This window comes from Drosophila albomicans, chromosome 2L, assembly GCF_009650485.2.
Source record: "Drosophila albomicans strain 15112-1751.03 chromosome 2L, ASM965048v2, whole genome shotgun sequence".
In the NCBI taxonomy this organism is placed as follows: domain Eukaryota; kingdom Metazoa; phylum Arthropoda; class Insecta; order Diptera; family Drosophilidae; genus Drosophila; species Drosophila albomicans.
This window is the reverse complement of record NC_047628.2, coordinates 3,876,171-3,891,899: the sequence shown is the minus strand read 5'-3', so window position 1 is coordinate 3,891,899 and position 15,729 is coordinate 3,876,171. Positions and strand designations below refer to the sequence as shown.

Below are 15,729 nucleotides of genomic sequence, written 5' to 3'. Positions count from 1 at the left end.
TTAATATCTTCTGTTGATTTAGATTTCTGTATAGTAAACCAATTTTAAATATTCGGTTTTTATCAAACTCTTTTTATTAGATAAAAAAATACGTGAATCATGAATCAACACTTTCTTGTCTGTATGTGCTGTAAGATAACCCATTAATGAGTTGTGACTGACTGATAAGCCACGTCAAATTATTTTAACGACTTCACGAAATCAGCGCCCAGTCATAAAAAGATTTATTTCCATTTTTTTTTTGTTCCAACATTTGATTATGTTTATTATTGTATTTTTTATTTTAAGCATTTTTGTCTTTTCGTAATACTTGCATTTAAAGATAAAAACCAAAAATGAAAATGAAGGCAAATATAGAGATAAACGGGAAATCTAAATTACCTGACAATTAAGATTGCAATATCAGATGACGATTAGTAATATAAACAATACAGAACTGGCGACAAGGACAACGTTTCTTTTGTTAAGTACATACAAAAGTAAAAACATAATCAAGTACAATTTAAATGGCATTACAAGCATATTAGATTAAAAAAGAATATCAATCGAAATCAAATTGCGTTTAAACGAAAGCAAGAAACATTACAAAAATTCGGTTATTACTCAACATCAACGTACAAACAATTCAGTCCAGTGTTTAATCATCTTGTGGTGCGCATGAACAAATGAAAGAATAATCAAGCATAATTATTATTTTTAAAAATATTCCCCGTATTTTCATCTCGCGTTTTTGAATTCAAAAAAGGCACACCGATGACTCCGATTGCTTTCGTATTAATACACGCAACGTAAATAACAACAACATTAACTATAAGTGATAGTTGTGCTTAGTTGTTGTAATTCTGCCTTCCGCCCAATTCGAGCAGATAACGATCCGGATGATCCATCCAATCAGCGGCTGTTAACTTGACAGTACGTTGACGTTCCGCTTCCTTGATTTGCCATTTCTTTATGTCCAATTGCACTTCGCGTGATGATTTGTCGCCGCATCCCCAGACCTGTAATGTAATAAATGCAGTGCAGTTTTTGTTGTTGGTAAAGAGAAAAGTAGACTTAATTTAAATGTACACACACATACACATACACATACACTTTAGTGCCGCGATGTTGAGTCATTAACAGGGTTTAAACCTGGACTCGACTCAACAGCGGTTCCAAAGAGTTGTTTTTAAATGCTTAGACTGGAAGACGACTTTGCCGTTTATAAGTATATGCGATATACTATATATTCATACATAGATCTATCTGTATGCATTTTTATACCATATATATAAATATATACTGTGTTGACTAAGGCTTATTGCGCATATAAATATAGCAAAAAATATACAAAAATGCTAATATATAACAACAAAAATGCAATTGCTTACCTCAATCGACATGAGACATGCAGCGATACCCTTGCAATCCACATTCTCGAAGTGTTCATCGACTGACAGGATGGGTTTGCGAGGATCAGCCCCGGCGCGCAATCCCTTGGGATAGCCGCGTATGCTGGTGTTAAGGTACAAAATGTTCGGTTTCTTTTCCAGTATCACAAATCTGCAAATTATGAAAAGGGTTTCAATCACTTGACCCAACAATCTGAACTAATCGCTCCACTCACTTCGGCAGCAGCTGAATGACACAGCTGCCTTCGGCACCGACAAACAAATGTGTCTCCTTCCACTCACTGGGTGCAGCAATGCAGTAGGTTTGCTCATCCTTGGTATGCAACAGAACTAGGGTTGGGCCACGGTAGCCGAGAACATGGTGCAAAAAACGATTAGCACCCACACCATGCTCATTGGAATCGTATAGCAGTGTCCAGTGCGAAGGCATCATCGATAGTTTCTCCTTGAATATCTGTACAGCTGACGAGGCACTGCTATTGTTGCTGCTATTCGGTGGCACAATAGTCTGCGGCTTGGAGTACAACGGTGGCAAGGCGCCGGCCAACAACCAGGCCTGTGACAGCGGCATCAGGGACTCAATCAGGCTGCCAATATGATCCGTGGCATCCACTGCTGCTGCGCCTGGGGATGCAAATGGATTGCGCTGCTCCAGCACCGGAGTCTGCAGCTCAATGCCGCACGATTGCGTTTGCTGCTCGAGGCCACGATACGCAGTGGAAAGCGTGTGCACGCAATACTTGTGCACCAGCAGCACTAGACGTATTAAATTTTGCTCGAACCAGCGGCAAACGTAGCCCAAGCTGAGGCTGTCGTGACTGAAGAATATCGACTTGGTCACTGAGCCAAATGTGCGATTTATGGCTGTGCAAAGAACCGCATTACCAGAGTGCTGCATGGCAATCGTGTAGCAGATGTGCAGTAGCCTTGTGACGCCGGTTTTGTCGATGAAATCGGGATTATCTTCCTGGGCATACATTTTAATGTAGCTCTCCAAGATCTTGGCATCGTCCATGATACCCAGAAAGCGTTCGCATTGCTGTCGAAAGGCGACGGTTCCCAAGTGCTTTGTGGTCGCCTTGGAGTTCGTGTGCATCAGTTGGAATAGGCGGTGCCCCAAGTCAGTATATTGTGGAAACACTTGAGACTGTGTGTGAAAAATGTGTCAGCGACAACATCAAACGGTTGTAAAATGTTTTATCAGTTGATTAATTAAGGGTCTTTGCACTCACCACAAATACATTGGAGACTATGCCATTAATGCCGTATTTGGCACTCGTCTGTTCCTTCAATATTTCGGCCAATCTGTCCACGGGCACCAGCTGGGTCAGATACTTTTCCGTTACATCCGCGCCCGATGCCGATCTCGTCATTGTTTGCGTTTGTGACGGCTGCACCTTGAGACTGTTATTGCTGCTGCCGCCGCTGTTGACGCTGCTGTTGCTGACAACAACGTCGCTGCTGCCATTGTTGTTGCTGTTAGAAGAGTGTGTGCTTGATTTGTGATGATGTTGTTTATGCTTCCCACCATCCAGCGGTGGTTCGCTGCCATCGGCGTCGGCCTTGCTACTCCCATTGTTTCCCATTTTGTAGTTGTGATTCTATTTCTCTGTTCTGTTGTTGTTTGTGTGTTCGTAAGTCCAAACTTCGACGCAATTGAATTGCAAAAAATTTCCTCAATGTTAAAGGGGCAAAAAAAAGGCCCAAAACGCAGGTTTGCACTGAAAGCAGTACAACAGGTGCAGGGTAGATTTTTTGGAGAACTACGCCACAATAATTACACAAACCTGTTATGAAACAAGCCGATACAATCACATACAGACACGCTGAGACAGTGCTAATGAATCAGTTAAATAAATTTACATAATAAATTTTGCTAATCAAAAATATATGAAGAAAAAACAAATAAAAAACAATCAGCAGCTGGGCAATTTTGTTATCGATAGACGATATCTGAAACCCATTGGTAATTTTTAAAACTGCACCCGCCTCATTGCTTAACTTAATTATTTTGCATTCCATTATTAAATATCTATTTGCAACAAAAAAAGAGTGTGTAAAATGTTTTCATATACTGGATTGTTTTCTGATAAAATGTCTGTCATGCTGCACAGCTGATTGAACAGCTGTTTAGGCTAAACGGAATAACAGCTGAGCACAACTTGGCTAGGAAATTTATATTGTCCAATCGAATCACATTAAATAGGTAAACAAATGGTTGCTCCAACCTACAAACTGCAGAGCAGCACCAACTCTGAGGATGACGAGCCCATCAGACCAGCACAAGTCAATGCACCAACATCATCTACGCTGCATGCATCCAGCATATTGCTTGACGCAAATTCCACTAAGCGCAAGAGCGCTTTCTTGCCCTATCGTCCTCAGTCCACGGTGCTCACAAATCTACAACGCGGCAACACCGAAGCCACATTTTGTCCGGTTGAAGTGTCGTTGTCCTTCCACGAACGGGCTGGTCAAGGTGAGATCACCGAGGAGCAAGTAAATGCCGAACTACTGCGCCAGCACAGTATTGATATTAAAGATTCCCATGGGTTCACGCCTCTTCACTGGGCTGCCTCTTATGGCCAAATGGTGTCCACGCAATTGCTTGTGGCAGCTGGCGCCAATGTCAATAGTTTGGCTCCAGACATGATTACTCCACTGTTACTGGCAGCTGCCGGGGGACATAATGAAATAGTTCGTTTCCTTTTGGACCGTGGTGCAAGTGGCACTCACATGGACATTGTGGGCAACACGGCTCTTATGTATGCGGCAGCGGGCAATCATCCGCACACATGCAACGAACTGTTGTCTAAGGATCTGGACTTCAGTGCGACCAATGAGAATGGAGACACAGCTTATGCTTTGGCTGTGGAGAATGGATCGCATCTTGCCCAGGCGCTATTGGAACAGTATATGACTGCCGTTTTAACGGCCGGCGCCTTTGGCAACATTTAGTTTAACCATAGTTTCATTTTATAGTAGTAAAGTAATAAACGAACTGTAAAAATATTCAAAACTCAAACATTTTATTTTTGCTTTTGCGTGTCTGCTGCTCCTTGCTGACACTCTTTTCCTGTGCTTGAAGCGTGGCCAGCTCCTGTTGTTGCTGTTGCAGCTGTTCACGTAGACGCTTCTGCAGATGGACATTGCTGGAATTACGCGCTAAGGACTGCTGCACTTTGGCAATGTCGCGTTGCTTGCGACGTATGTCATCGGCAATGCGTACAGTCTCCACATTCAACGTCTTATTGGAGTGCTGCTGGAGGTCGTTGCTTTTTGTGCGCTTGGAGGCGTGCTCGTTCTGGTGATGAGAATGTTGTTCACTTGTGCCCAGCACGCTGGCATTGAGAAAAGCAAAGACATCACTGCTGCGCTTGGCCTCACGTTCGTACGCCTTTTCATTGGCTGCCTGCTGGCGCCGCTCCGCACGCTTTAGCTTTCGCTCCACACTGAAGTAGTCCTTGTCTCCGTTTGCTGCCTCACGAAGCTCCATGCAGGCATCTAGTGAACGGCCCTGTGGCAATATCTGCGCGCTAACTGGTACAACAATGCCACGCCCATCCGATCCAAGACCTGTACCATGTATGTAGCCCATATTGGCCATTAACTTAGAGCCTATGCCCTGAATGAATGTAATAATAATAATTAGTTATAATTAATAAACATATAGAATTCTCAATTTACCCGCGTGTACTGCTCCCAAGCTCCCAGTTTTTCGGTAGGTTTGAATGTGAACAAACTTAATTCTACCATGCGTGCCTGACGCGCTGCTTCTAGGTCATCCAAGTCCCGGTCGGAGTCATTGTCGGCATCACTGTCATTAGATTCATTCATGTCGCTGCTGTCGCTGGATAACTCATCATCATCGTGTTCTGTGATGAGTGGAAAAAGTTCCTCAAATGGAAAGTCACGTTCTCGTTCTTTGTGCTCCTGACCATCCAATCTCACGCGACACTGTTGCTCTACAAAGTTCACACATAGAACCCGTCCGCGATGCCACAAGCGATCCTGCAATTTGGCCAGTACAGGACAATTGCGTGCCAGTCTGTGAAAGTCAGGTTCATTGTAATCTCTAATGGCAGCACCAGGCACCAGGGCACCATGAGAGTAGCGACAGCGATCTTCGTCAAATCGGCACTCGCCTTCCAAGTAATAATTGCATGGCAGCATCTCGCAATGCGTAGGGTTCGTAAAAAGAACACGCAATCGCACGTCTAAAACGCCATTGTCATCCACAATTAGCATGTCGTCCACGCCACATATGAGTGCATTGTGGTAGCTCAAGGCACCCCAGCTGTGTTCATGTGGAGCCGAGCACTTTTCACCTAACTTGGCATTATATTTGATGCGCAATGTTTCTAATTGCAGCTGATCATCTTCTGTATCTCTCGGTTCCTCTGTCAAGTCTTTTAGTTCGGTCTGAAAACGCTTAAATTCATTGTCAAGGTTGTCCGGGTCCTCACTTGATTTAGGAGCATCGTCAGTTCCATTTTCAGCTGTTCTGGTCAGTTCCAGGAGTTCCTCTAGATTTGTTTGTAGTGCGATCAATTCCAGACGTTGCTCCTCATTGCTTGTTGCTTGTAAGGCTTGTTTAACTATAAGCAACTATAAATTTGATGTATTATATGCCAAATATTGCATTCTTTGAGAAACATACTTGTGCTTTATATTCTTCCATTATTTATTTGTTTTTATTTTCTTTAGCCAGATTTTACAAATGACAAATACTTTGCATTGTAAATTGTTTTAAATTTATTAACGTAAATAAATTAATCAAATATATGTTTTTATTTATGTATATACTACGCTAACAAATTAATGTCGGTGTGACCGCAGATATATATTTTTAAATTCAAGGCAAATATACTAATATACTGTTTTCCATTTATATTTAAAAATATTAAATAAAAATATTATTTAATTATTGTTATTGTGATATTATTAAGTGGTTAATATACTGTAGCTTAGTGAAAATAGAGTAAATATATAGTATATTGTATTTCATATACCCAGCTTAAATTAAAGTGTTGTGAAACTTATAAAAAGTGTTTCTCAATGCAATAATATAAATACGCTGCAGCCGGCGCCACATGCGCTGCATATACATACATATGTAGAGATTTATTTTAAAGTGGAATAAACTTCAAAGAATATGGCTTCACTTATCAAGCTGGACACGACTGCCAACATAAAGCTTGTACCACGCTTATTTGTGACAAGCACACACTTGTTGCAACGCTACACCTGCAAAATAAGCGCTTCTGTTGCGCCTGAGGTATTGTCAGATTTGGAACAGGCAGTTATAAAGCCCCGTAAACATCCGGGAATTATCAGGCCCAACCACATCGAGCTTCCCCAGAAACTAAGCAACACATTGAAGAGGATCGTGGGCGATCATCCATTGAGAAAAGTGCTGCGTGACAGTGTTTTGCTCAATAGTTATATAAAGTCCCGTCATCCGCCTCCAACAGCATTAGAAATTGAAAACAAGAAACGACTTATTGTTGAAGAGGTCAATTCCGAGATGCCACTGGAGCGGCTTGCCACACTAAGTGCTGAGGAGGCGGCACGTTGGCAGCGCAAACGAGAAGTGAAGATCAACAAACGCCTGGATCAGCGAACATACGCCTGGAAACGTATCGAATATGGTGCCTACGAAGCTATCGTTTATGCCATAGCAAGAGCAGCTCAAGAGTATGCAGTCATGAAGCGTGTACTCTCTGAGATACAAATGCGCGACGATAAGTTCACGCCACGCAGCTATATCGACTTTGGCTCCGGCATTGGCACTGGAATGTGGGTTGCTAGTGAATTGTGGCGTGACAGCATCTTTGAATATTACAATGTAGACAGATCACGAGAGATGAACGAACTGTCCGAGTTAATACTGCAGCAAGGGCAGGAGAATAAGCAGATTGGATTGCGCAACGTTTTTTATCGCCAATTTCTGCCGGCCATTGATACCAAATACGATTTGGTTGTCATCTCACACACGCTCTTCGAATTGGCCGACAAGCAGCAGCGCGAGGAGATCCTGCTGAATCTGTGGCGCAAATGTGATGGCTACATGGTCATTGTGGAGGAGGGCACGCGACGCGGCAGCGAGCTGGTCAATGAAGCCAGACGATTACTAATTACGAATGGAGATGAACATGTTGGCGAAACCTTTGCTCCCGTAAGTCCACAATGATATTTATTTTTGTTTTTAAATGCTCTAAATATTTTCTGCAGTGTCCTCACGATCTGCGCTGCCCGCGTCTCAGTAGTTTAGCTGATCGGACGCCATGCAATTTTGAAATTTCATATTCGCCTCTTCGACTCAGCTCGGATTCAGCGGCAGATCGCAAGACTTCAGTCTACAGTTATGCCATACTGAAGAAGGGCACAATAGATGATAGCTCGCGGCAATGGCCACGCATAGTGCGCCCTACCTTGGTGCGATCCAAGCATTCAATTTGTCGTCTGTGCACCGACGGTGGCAAACTACAGGAGGTCATCTTCACGGCTTCCAAGCATGGCAAGTAAGTGCAGAGGCTAAAAATATCGTTTAGCTAACGCCTTTTTAATCTCACCATATTGCATTTCTCAATTTTAGAGCCGCTTATAGCTGTGCCAGAGTTAGTCGTTGGGGAGACCGATTACCCATTTCCCTGGGTACGCCACAACCGAAACCCAGCAATTCTATCACGAAATCGCAACAGGAACTGCAGTCAGCGAAGTCAACTGAATTGACATAGTTTTAACCATGATTTTATATCTCCCGCCCCTATTAATTTACATTGTTACTTTGTCAGAAAAACTGTTACTTTAATTATATACAAACAAACAAATGGTTGTGCTGCGTAATTTTAATTAATTGTTTAGTTGCATTTAACTATCATTTCATTGATAGTTAATCTGTCTTTAACTGCCAGCAAACCCATAGCGCGCTTTTAATGGGAAAATTGCAACAGCGTAAATAAGTTAAATCGTTAATAGCATAGAATAAAAATGAGTCTAAAACGTACATGTGTAAGTACAATGCTTGACCAATGGACAGCTAACAAACACGCCCTTATAGTGGAATTAGGTGTGTGGGGAGCATTTTGTATTTGGTTTTTGAATTAAAGTTATTTTTACTGTCATTAGATTTGAGATTTCACAATTATTGTGAGAATCTTCATATGATTCTCAAATAATTTAAGCTAAGAGTTTTCAAAATGCTGATACATATATAATATTCCCATTAGCTGAGAAAACAGCTATTTATCACTCTAAATTACTTTGTAGGCTTCCATTTTCCATTATTTACCTAATAATTATAAAAAAAAATCCTCGGTTCAACTTTAATCTAAAATCCCCGACAACTGCCAATTTCTTAGGGCTTTGACAAAATTCAATCTAATTACTTTTAAAATAATTGTAAACAAAGAACTATAAATTAACAGAAAAATGTTATGCAAAATATATAATGTAATGATAAAATGTTGAAAATCAATGCAATATTATTTGAGTAAACTTTTAAATATTTCGAATGACTGCAGATGCGGATGCCTTTATGTCAATTGAATAGAAACCACATTCAACTTTCAATTAGCAAGAGTTGAAATGCTAACATGTAGCAAGTCTATGCCAAACCCAGTTCCCTAGGTAGTATGTTATAATGTAGTTCACATTGCCAGACTGACATTTGGCTATGTGTTAATAAGGAGCGCGCCCTTTTAGTGACCGCAGATCATCCCTGCGCTAGTCCTGTCGGGTTCCTTGCGTGGCCTTTTCGCATAACAAAGTCAAATGCTAGAACAAAAAAAGGGCAAATTGTGGGGCGCGAAAACTGGCACTTCTCCCCGTCTCCATGGGTGTGTCAATATATGGACAAGCACATACATTTAAGGATTGGCCCTATAACAAGGTGTGCTATGGAGAATACATAAAACGGGATATAAATATTGGTGGAAATGGGAATAAGTTTCAAAACGATTCCCTTTAGAGCTTTTAGTTGAATATGGCTGGAGTATGTTTTAGTAAATAGTTTATCGCGGGATTTATATAATTATAAGGAAAGAAACCTGGAAATAGTGTGATGTTGTTAAAAATTTGGTTTTAGCATTATTTTTCAACGACTTAAGACTAGGCAATAATATTTGTTAAGTTGCGAAAATCAGAAAGTTTTAAGTATGGACCCTAGCTAAAATTTTTCTCAACACTCTTTAATTCGTCTCTCAATATTATTCTTGACATTAGAGATATGCTGTAAATATTAATTTTTGATTAAAAATAATGAATAATATTTTTTTGCATTAGGCTGTGAAATTTGACATCAATTTAAAAGAGCTGCAACTGTTATATGAATTTAATTAATGAATGCATTTACCAAGTCATTAACCCATTTAGTTAAATACATACAAAATTGATATGACAGGATGCGTAATATACGTGGCTATCCAATGATAAACGTTCACATTATATGCTAACCGAGGTCCCTTTCCGATGGAAACTGAAAAATAATACACACACATGCAAACAAACATGCATACGGTCACGTCATGTGGCGCCCCTTACATAGACACACATGGGTTTTATATAGTGCCTAGGTGGGGTCATCTCATTAAAAAGGCGCGTTCACTGGGTGTCAGCTGTCGCTCTGTTGCTCTGTCTCTATCTGGCTATTTGTACTAGTAAGGTGCGTCCCACAACAACGAAAACAACAACCACAATAGCTGGAAAAACGGTGGCGTTTAGAAAGCATGCGCCGATGTTGCAACATTCAATTGACCCACCCAGTCAGACAGTCAGTCAGCCAACCAAGCAGCTAGCCGGCTTTGTTGTTCCTTTTGTTCCGAGTCTAATTCTAATGTCGACTCCCCCTGGCAAAAACAAAAAACCAAACCAAACAACAACAACATTGCTTTGTTTCTTTATACATATATAGTAACATGGAGGGTTTAGTTTTAGCTAAGCTAAGTTAGTTCTTTTGGGTTGATCAAGTGGCATTACGGGAAGCTACATAGTGACTGCTGGTTCTGTTTCTGGCATCAGTCGTGGCCCGAGCGTCGTCAGGAATACAAGCAGTTCCGGTTGCTAGTTAGAGTCTTCAGTTATCAAGCTTTCAGTGACTGTGACTCTATTATTATCCTTTCACCGGCATCTTTCATTCGCGCCTGTATCTTGCTGAACCGTTACAATTTTGACATCCAAATCCGGTTGAGCAAAATTTCAGGTGTGTGAGAAATTTGTAACGGTCCCATCGATCGTCAAAATGTATTGTGTGTCAAAATAAATATCATTGCTTAAGCAAATGTGGTAAGTAGATCTCATAGCAAGGATGTCGCATCAATCATCAAATAACTGATGAGCATATTGGAACAGTCCTTAAATTAGTTTTTATTTTTAAGCCTGACTTTGTTTGATTGCGATACATAGTAGCTAGTTCCCTATTTTACATTATCGTAATATTTCAACGGATCTCTTCAACCAGATTAGTTTTGGTAGTGAATGAAAACAAGTTAGAAAGCTACAGTCGAGTGTGCTCGACTGTGAGCTACCCGCTACCCATTTTGAATACAAGCAAAATATTGCGGTATTTTTTTCAAAATATAACGAAAATAATACAACACTCTAAAAATATACCAAAAATACTACAAAACTACTAAAAATATACCAGATTGTCGGATAAAGCAACTCAGACCCCCGTAAGTAGGAGTTTTCGCCCATACAAAAGTATTTATTTAATACCTTCTACAATTTTAATCTGATCGCAATCAAATTTTCAGAACTCATAAATACTATAGTTATTATTGTATTGTATTATATTATTCGCAGCTCTAGCTTCAAAATTACGCTGCTTATTCAATTTTTTTTGATTTGCGGGGCGGAAGGGGGCGTGGTAAAAATTTGAAACAAGCTTTATCTGCGTGCAAACATAAAATTATAGCTCTATCTCTTATAGTCTCTGAGATCTAGGTGTTCATATGGACGGACAGACACGGCTAGATCGTCTCGCCTGTTGACGTTGATCAAGAATATATAACTTCGAATTGCTCCCACATCCACCGTATTCGCCAGATTAGGCTCCCAGCGACTTCTGGAGGTTCGCAGTCCTGAAAAAATATTCGCCGGTAAAAAATTTCGTAGGAATGAAGAGGTTATCACTGAAATTGAAGCCTATTTTGAGGCAAAAAATAAATCGTTCTAAAAAATTTATATTGAAATGTTACAGCGGGTCTGGAATGATTGCGATGCTCTTGATAAAGATTAAATTAATGAGTAACGCCAATTTTGATCCAAAAAAAGCGTGTTTTCTTTGTTAGGCCCGGGACTTTTCAGCCCATGTGTTATACACCCAGTCCTTTTTTTTACGTGATTGTTGGTTCTGCCACTAATCGCGTAAAAAAAATCGCGTAAGTTAGTTTTCCAATATAAACTAACGAATTGGTTCCGAATATAAAAAATATCGCGTATATATACGCGCAAAAAAATCAAAAACAGTACAATAAGTTTCAAATTTCAGACTTATGATTTATTCATTCATAACAAAATAAAAAATACAAAACAGAAACCATATATAAAAGAGAAGAAAACAAAAAAACATATGTAGATTTATTGAAAAAATCGTTGAATGCTGTTTAATCACTGTCATTATCCGAAGTGGAAATTATTCTATGCCGCTTATTTTGATGGCCGGCACTGATATCATTAGAATTTGTATCAGAATCAATAGTAAGAACTATGGATTGATGCTCTGATTGATCCGACTTAGTTTGCACCATAAATTCAGTTAATTTTGTTTGAATGCTTTTTTTTGACCCAATAAATTCCGATGTAGTTTTTTATATCTTAACATGCAGAGACTCAATTCTTTTTGAAAAATTCGTACACGTTCGGCATCAGTATCATTTGCTACAAAATAATTTTCCAATTCTGCTGCAAGTTTAAGACCTTGCTTAATCGTCTCTGCTTTAATTGGATGCTCGTCTATCTCAGTGTCGCTGCCATTTTCCGATTCGATTACTTCCGTAGCTATTTCAAACAAATCGTCATCATCGAGCTCTCGGTCTAGAAGAATCTCGTCTATATCTTCTTTCGTTATATCTGCAAGAATTTCTCCACCCGCGGTGCGTGCTAAATCGCGTTAAAGTGAAAAATCCGCGTAAAAAAAGAAATTTGCGCTGCAAAAATAATCGCGTTAAAGTGAAATCGCGTAAAAAGAGATCGCGTAAAAAAAGGACTGGGTGTACTTTATAGAGTCGGAGATGCCTCCTTCTACCCGAAGGAAGAACTTATTGACCACTTACCGTATTGTCTTTATTTTTTATTTCAACTTTTATATGCTGGCGAATTAATTATCCAACGTAGTGGATATACAGAAGAACAACTTAACATTATTCATGGTGGATATGGACTTTAACGAAAAAAATGTTAACTGTATGATAAGATGTTACTTTTTATAAGAGCTACATAATTAACGAGTTGTGTACAATGAAAAGTGCAATTAGATTAAGAAACTACTAAACTATCGTTTAAACTAAACGGTTAAAAATATTTAACAGATAATTATTATAATTATTAACTTTTTATAGAATGTCGTTTATCTTTAAGCAAGTATTTTTTATTTCTCCATTAAAAAAAGTAATGTTCGCAATGGAGTATGAGGTCATATTGAATTTCAATATGATACTCTAATGGCTTATGGCTTATGTAACTAAAAACAAATGTCACTTCTTATATTTAAAACAATAAATAATTTTATTATTATTATTAACGGAGCATCATGAAACTGCCTGTGTCAGTTTAAATCCTTTAAATGTGTTTTTAATATGATAAAGACTTATTCAGATGCGTGCAAGCATAACAAATGCTGTCGAAAAAAATATAGCTCTATCTCTTATAGTCTCTGAGATTTAGGTGTTTATACGGACAGACACACAGACGGACATGGCTAGATCCTCTCGGCTGTTGATGATGATCAAGAATATATATACTTTATAGGGTCGCAGATGCCTCCTTCAACCTGTTACATAAATTTCCTGCCGGCACAAAGTTATAATACCCTTCTACCCTATTGGTAGCGGGTATAAATACTATTCGCTTTTTCATACATCGAATTTGAACTGATACAATGAATTTAAAGCCTGATTCCTTTCTTCAATAAGAAAACAAGTAAGAAAGTTACAGTGGAGTGTGCTCGACTGTGAGATACCCGTTACTCATTTTTAATAAAAGCAAAATATTGCGGTATTTTTTTAATTTACCGAAAATACTAAAATACTAAAAATATACCAAAATGTATATTTGGTATATCGATATAGTACCACATTCAAAATATACCATAGACGACGCAATATACCAGATTGTCGGCCAAACCAACTAAGATCCCTAGTAAGTAGGCGTTGCCCATACAAAAGTATTTCTTTAATAACTTCCATAATTTTGATCATTGTATATACCAAAATTCGTAGCTCTAGCTTTAAAATTACGCTTGTTATTGGATTTTTTTGATTTACGGGGGCGGAAGTGGGCGTGGCCAAAATTTAAATCAAACTTGATCTGCGTGCAAACATAACAAATGCTGTCGAAAAAATTATAGCTCTATCTCTTATAGTATCTGAGATCCAGTGTTTCATACGGACGGACGGACAGACTGGCAGGGCTAGATCGTCTCGGCTGTTGACGCAGATCAAGAATATATATACTTTATAGGAAATGCCTCCTTCTACCTACTACATACATTTCCTGCCGGCACAAACAAAATATAAAACAAGTAAGAAAGTTACAGTCGAGTGTGCTCGACTGTGAGATACCCGCTACCCATTTTTAATAAGGGCAAAATATTGCGGTATTATTTTCAAAATATACCGAAAATACTAAAAATACTAAAAAATATACCAAATGGTATGTTTGGTATATCGATACTGCACACCATTCAAAATATACCATAGACGGCACAATGTACCAGATTGTTGGCCAAAGTAACTAAGAGCCCTAGTAAGTAGGCGTTTTTGCCCATACAAAAGTATTTCTTTAATAACTTCCATAATTTTGATCATTGTATATACCAAAATTCGTAACCCTAGCTTTAAAATTATGCTTGTTATTCGATTTGTTTGATTTGCAGGGGCGGAAGTGGGCGTGGCAAAAATTTGAAACAAACTTGATCTGCGTGCAAACATAACAAATGCTGTCGAAAAAATTATAGCTCTATCTCTTATAGTCTCTGAGATCTAGGTGTTCATACGGACAGACGGACGGACGGACAGACGGACAGACGGACATGGCTATATCGTCTCGGCTGTTGACGCTGATCAAGAATATATATACTTTATAGGGTCGGAGATGCCTCCTTCTACCTGTTACATACATTTCCTGCCGGCACAAAGTTATAATACCCTTCTACCCTATGGGTAGCGGGTATAAAAATTGCTAAGTTAACTTAAATTGTTGATGCCAGATGATGATAATAAAATATGATTATGATTTCAATTTTGCCCTGAAAAAAAAAATAAAAAAAATTTTAACATGTTATTATTTCTTCAACTAAGTGATTTATTATTTAACTAAATATGTATGATAAAAACAAAAAGAAATTAATAATAACAGGAATGAATATTTATGAAAAAACGGAGAAGCGAGATTAACAAAAGTTTCCTACATTAATGCAAATGTTTAAAAATATAAGTAAGCGTCTGAAAATTACATTTTTGGTGTATTTATTATTATTAGTGCAATTTAAAATGTGGATATAGGTTTTTAGCTCTGTATGTAAAAAATTGAATGCAACAGTCAGCAGTGAATTTATTAGAATTGCCAAATACTTTGATGTTAGGGTATCAAAATCACGCCACTTTCATCTGCGGGTCGTAAACTAGGCAGACATTAAGCTTCCGACAAGATTCATTTCGACATCATGCTTTAATTGCTCCTCGGAATAGCCCATGACAATTACTAATTCATTCATAGTTATCAGCACCAAATAAACAAATGATTGGATGAAAACAATAGCAATGCATTTGTTCTTTCATATCGCCAGGGCAGAACGCCCACAACGCTCGCGCTAGCGTAGACGTCAACGTCGAGCTCGACTGAATGATTTCAAAAGATGCCGCAAATATTTGGACTTTGGGGCCCTGGACAAGTCGTTGATAAGTCATCGCGTGGACATAGTATATTGACAGTGGCATTAATATGTAGTACTGTTCTAACCTTGAAGAACCTAGAGATGTGGGAGAACAAAGCACAAGAATTTCCTGTTCATTGGTGTTGTGCGATCTAATCTTATCAAAATGTGGTGAGTTTCTGTTTTAGTCGATATTATTGCTTATCATGCGTTATGTAAATTATTAACTTTCGATTATAAATA

At 38.9% G+C, this 15,729-nt stretch overlaps 4 protein-coding genes across 4 annotated transcripts; 2 read left to right on the top strand and 2 right to left on the bottom strand.

Moving 5' to 3' along the window:
• Positions 1–50: 50 nt before the first annotated feature.
• LOC117566244 (uncharacterized) lies at positions 51–3,278 on the bottom strand. The gene is made up of 5 exons (XM_034245795.2): positions 3,179–3,278; positions 2,624–3,112; positions 1,607–2,538; positions 1,371–1,542; positions 51–998 (listed from the first exon to the last, which is right to left on the bottom strand). Exons 2-5 carry the CDS (start codon positions 2,975–2,977, stop codon positions 828–830), a joined length of 1,629 nt encoding a protein of 542 aa, XP_034101686.2. The 5' UTR covers positions 2,978–3,112; positions 3,179–3,278; the 3' UTR covers positions 51–827.
• Positions 3,279–3,392: 114 nt separating this feature from the next.
• Positions 3,393–4,412, top strand: LOC117566248 (DNA-binding protein RFXANK). Its single transcript, XM_034245799.2, has one exon. It carries the CDS (start codon positions 3,606–3,608, stop codon positions 4,347–4,349), a length of 744 nt encoding a protein of 247 aa, XP_034101690.1. The 5' UTR covers positions 3,393–3,605; the 3' UTR covers positions 4,350–4,412.
• On the bottom strand, positions 4,390–6,206 carry LOC117566246 (zinc finger CCCH-type with G patch domain-containing protein). Its single transcript, XM_034245798.2, has 3 exons — positions 6,052–6,206; positions 5,079–5,999; positions 4,390–5,016 (listed from the first exon to the last, which is right to left on the bottom strand). Exons 1-3 carry the CDS (start codon positions 6,070–6,072, stop codon positions 4,405–4,407), a joined length of 1,554 nt encoding a protein of 517 aa, XP_034101689.2. The 5' UTR covers positions 6,073–6,206; the 3' UTR covers positions 4,390–4,404.
• Positions 6,207–6,455: 249 nt separating this feature from the next.
• LOC117565353 (methyltransferase-like protein 17, mitochondrial) lies at positions 6,456–8,248 on the top strand. Its single transcript, XM_034244411.2, has 3 exons — positions 6,456–7,569; positions 7,626–7,915; positions 7,990–8,248. Exons 1-3 carry the CDS (start codon positions 6,547–6,549, stop codon positions 8,129–8,131), a joined length of 1,455 nt encoding a protein of 484 aa, XP_034100302.2. The 5' UTR covers positions 6,456–6,546; the 3' UTR covers positions 8,132–8,248.
• The last annotated feature ends 7,481 nt before the right edge of the window (positions 8,249–15,729 follow it).